Below are 4,641 nucleotides of genomic sequence, written 5' to 3'. Positions count from 1 at the left end.
AACGATCACTCCTACATTTTCTTTACCATATTCTTGTGTAACAAAAAGAGAAAAAAACAAACTCATGTTTATTCAACTTGGCCAACTGATATGCAACTACAAGTCATCACATGTAAGTCACGTGACATCTTTGGCTTCAAATAATAGAGTGGGTCCACCTAATAAATTAATTAAATTTAATATTAATAAAAATAAAAATCAATCATCGTGTGGTAGTTATGCTGCCATCGAATACTACGTTTCATTTTTCTTCTGCTCCACACCCCACCCTATTACCATACACCTACACCAATCATAATCCCGTCTCTTTAAGCAACCCGTAACATCTCGCCACGTGCGCAAAACACTCAAATCTTTCAGGATCTTGTTTTACCATATAATCCTCAATATTCATCATAAAATTTTCATTATTTCAGATACACAAGATCAATATATATTTAGGAGAGTACTCTTGCAGTTTCTCGATCTCATCGTCCTCATCGTCTATCTTCAATTCACGCATCTCAATCGGTAATTCATTCTGATTTTTATATAATTTTAGTTAATTTTATTATGTGATGTTTTAATTTTTGTAAATCGGAAACCCTAGGTTTAATTTTATGCAGTATTTGATTGAAATGAATCTTGTTCGATTGTAATGAATGATAAACTGTTTCAATTTTGCATTAAACAGTTCTGTGAGGATATTTTCATCTATATATACAGAGACAGGTGTATGTGCATCTGTTTATTTGAATATATGTTTATAGCTTGTAGTTAATCATTCAATATCCATGAATTTCAATAGTTTTAGCTGTTGAATCAATTTAATTAAATGTGTTGCGAGTCTAATTTATAGCCTTATAGGTATTTATTTGAAATACAAGTATGTGTATCAGTTTATATATTTTATATATGCTTATCAACTTGAATACAAATAAGTTTCCGCTGACGATTCAGTTTCGAATTAAAACAGTGTTGTGAAAACAATACATGTAATAAGATTTATATGGTTGTAGACAATAGATAAGTAATCATAGGGGTATGAATTTTCATAATATATGGCTCAGAGTCATTGGTATCAGTCTGGAGATGCCGTGCGTGTATATGTTTACGTTGTAGCTAAGCAATCGAGGTCATGAGCAAATTAAGTTTAAGGAATAACAAACGCGCCCAAGGTTAATCTGGGATTAATTAGTCGGAATTAATCAGGTCAAATCGAGGATTAATTGGGTTGAACTTCTATACATGTAAATATTAATTCCAAATTATATTATATTTGTAAATATAGAAGAAAACCATAAACATAAACTTTAACATAATTGTCTAGAAACATAAACATAATCGTTTAGTTGTTCAAATACTCCAAAATTCTATTCATTATCAAATGTTGACCAACTTTGGCTTTGACCATTTTTGATCGACTAAATCCGACTTTGACCATTTTTGATCGACTATTTCCGACTTTGACCAACTAAATCCGATTTTGAACCATTGATCAACATTGACCGATTAATTAGAGAAATTTTGGAAATTCTATTTGGTCGGCTTTTGAAAAGGGATTAATCAAGGATTATTCGGGATTCTTGCAACCTTGGACGCTGCTAAAACCTTCCGAAGTAGTTAAAATTATGTAGTTGCAATGTTTCTAAGTATAGAAAATTCAAGTTGTAGGTTGTATATGGTGCCCTTCTTTGCTTCTTGAAAATGAAAAGCGACCGTATTTTTGGGGGAAAAAATTGATTAATGAAATTTAGAGTGGTTGGCATCCTCTTATTTTATTTCTTACTGTTGGGTTTTATTGATCTTGCTTTGAGCATTCTACAGTGGACTTTTTGGTTATACTCATGATCTAAAAGCCTTCCCGTTGAGCGTTAAGTCTAACGCTCATGTCTTTCTCCTCCGAAATGACTTGTACTTTTTCAGACAAGTCTGTATCTGTTTTGATATTATAATTCTTTATTTATCATGGCTCCCTTAATATAGTTCAACTCCTTTTTTTTTTTGGAAACAAAACTGATACTCTACTCCTTTCATTTGTTCAGAATTTCACACATAAACTGTCAACTACCTGGGAATGCGGAATGATGTGTTCAAACGTTGGTAATCTATTCTCTAAAACCTGCATGGTTGCAAGCCCCTATCAACTACTTGTACTCCTTGATGAAGTTGGATTTAATCATGAGAACACGTTCAGTCGTTACGCTCAGATACACAATGAAGCTGCAACTTGCAGGGGCCCTATCGTGTTAAAGCACGAGCTTGTCGAAGACGGTTAGTTCATCCGTTCAATACTCCTGCTTGTGTATATAAAGTAGCTGTATTAGCAGGAGATAAGTTTCTAGTTTTTTACTAAAATAATAAGTTTAAACAATGGAGAACGTGGGAAATGTGTTGATGCAAAAATATGAATTCGGGAAAATGCTTGGTCAAGGTAATTTCGCTAAAGTTTATCATGGACGGGACATTAATTCGGGCCACAATATAGCCATCAAAGTGATTGATAAAGAGAAGGTTTTAAAAGTTGGTTTGATCGATCAAACCAAAAGAGAAATATCTGTAATGGGTATGGTTAAACACCCAAATATAGTGCAGTTATATGAAGTTTTGGCCACCAAAACCAAAATATACTACGCGATGGAATACGCAAAGGGTGGTGAGCTTTTCGACAAAGTGGCTAAAGGAAGACTTAAAGAAGACGTTGCTCAAAAGTATTTTCAACAGTTAATCGGCGCTGTTGATTTCTGCCACACACGAGGTGTTTATCATCGTGACTTGAAGCCTGAAAATCTGTTGTTAGACGAATACGGAAATTTGAAAGTGACAGATTTCGGGTTAAGTGCTCACGCCTCATGCACTCGTTTAGATGGACTGCTTCATACGACATGTGGCACTCCTGCTTATGTGGCGCCGGAAGTAATTAGCAGAAGAGGTTATGATGGTGCTAAAGCTGACATTTGGTCTTGTGGGGTGGTTTTATATGTTCTTGTGACTGGTCAGCTTCCATTTAATGACTCAAATGTCATACAGATGTATAAAAAGATAAGCAAGGCTGAATATAAACTGCCTAATTGGGTACCTACAGACGTTCGTAGGCTGCTAAAACGAATTCTCGATCCAAACCCTGTTACTCGAATTTCCATGAAAAAAATAATGGAAAATTCTTGGTTCAGGAGAGGATTAGACACCATGCAGATGGCAACAACTGTAGAAGTAGAAACGGCAACGGCTCCAGTTAATGTTGTCAAACCTCTTTTTGAGCCAAAAAAGCCTGATTTTACTAAGGTTACTAGCTTAAATGCGTTTGATATTATCTCTTTATCGACGGGGTTCGATTTATCTGGTTTGTTTGTGGAAAATGATTTAAAGGAAGATGTGAAATTTACTTCTGCAAAACCTGCATCGGAGATAATAACAAAAATGGAAGAAATTGCTGCAAGTTTGAAGATGGAAGTTGGTATGAAGAAGGGCGGGCTGATAAAGATGAAGAGACCAAGTGAAGGGCGAAACGATCCACTATTCATTGATGTTGAAATATTCGAAATTGCTTCTAGCTTCCATTTGGTTGAGGTAACGAAATCATGCGGTGATGCAATGGAGTATCAAAAGATATTGAAAAATGACATAAAACCTGCTCTTCAAGAAATCATTTGGGCATGGCATGGTGAGTAAACAGTAGGCGGTTTTTATCTTTCCATAATTTCCCCATTTTATCATTGTTTTTGTATCGTTATCATTTAATCTAAGGATTTATCCCTAATTTGTGTTATGTTAACCTTTCTATGAAGATCACTAATGCTAGTGATGAACTTGTTTAGATTTGTATTAATTGTGTTTTGTTATCGTGTTCTTCTACAATTGTCGATATCTGTTTGTTTCTCTTAGCTGTGCTCTTGTATTAGTATGCATGCATCATGCATGTTCCATCAACTCTACTTGTTAATATATTTTTTTATAGGAGTTAATTGAACATATAAAGTATCCAGATTTAAAAATATATTTTGGGTAGTAATCTTTATTTTTCCCCCATAAAACCTGCACAGAATTACTAAGTTACAAAGGATGAGATGGCGTACGACTGTACGAGGTGTCGGTAAAGTAATCACATTGACTTTTTCTTGGTATGAAAATTAGAAAACAGGCTCTGTATAGGAACATTGGAGAGTACTATAGATCAAAAATTGTGAGATTTGGTAAACTTTTGAAAACGAAAAATGTTGACCAAACCTCGTGCAATATAAATCGCAGGTTATGTACAACCATATATTATGTACAATTCTCTAGTTGGCCTTGAACCCATAACTTGTCAGTTCATGGGTTACGACACACTGTTAGGTCAAAGACACTTTAATAATTGACTCCTTCTGAACCTCAATTGCATAAGAACCTCATACGAGCTGTTTTAGATGCTAGTCAACCTAGGTGAATAGGTTCATTTTATCACTCTACGTGTATGGTTGTGTTTACAATAGGATTAGGTGATTACATCAGGTATTACAAGAATCAGTAGCAGATGGAACCATTGATGACGGAAGTGAGTTTTTTGACTTGTTATTCTCTCAACATGATGTAGCATAGCACTTGATATACCAAAGGAATAGAAAAGGAAGATTAAGACATATTCTTTTGTGATGTTTGCCGTAGCTGTAAACAGCTAGCATA

General features: G+C 34.7%; 1 protein-coding gene across 1 annotated transcript; it reads left to right on the top strand.

The window, feature by feature from the left end:
• Positions 1-421: 421 nt before the first annotated feature.
• Positions 422-3,828, top strand: LOC139866633 (CBL-interacting protein kinase 18-like). The gene is made up of 2 exons (XM_071854926.1): positions 422-510; positions 2,025-3,828. Exon 2 carries the CDS (start codon positions 2,353-2,355, stop codon positions 3,649-3,651), a length of 1,299 nt encoding a protein of 432 aa, XP_071711027.1. The 5' UTR covers positions 422-510; positions 2,025-2,352; the 3' UTR covers positions 3,652-3,828.
• The last annotated feature ends 813 nt before the right edge of the window (positions 3,829-4,641 follow it).

The sequence above is a fragment of the Rutidosis leptorrhynchoides genome, chromosome 9 (genome assembly GCF_046630445.1).
Source record: "Rutidosis leptorrhynchoides isolate AG116_Rl617_1_P2 chromosome 9, CSIRO_AGI_Rlap_v1, whole genome shotgun sequence".
NCBI classification, from domain to species: Eukaryota; Viridiplantae; Streptophyta; class Magnoliopsida; order Asterales; family Asteraceae; genus Rutidosis; species Rutidosis leptorrhynchoides.
This window is presented reverse-complemented; position numbering and strand designations above follow the sequence as displayed.

Excerpts from the sequence above, each read along its gene's own strand:
- LOC139866633 (XM_071854926.1), top strand. The coding sequence starts at position 2,353 with ATGGAGAACGTGGGAAATGTGTTGATGCAAAAATATGAATTCGGGAAA.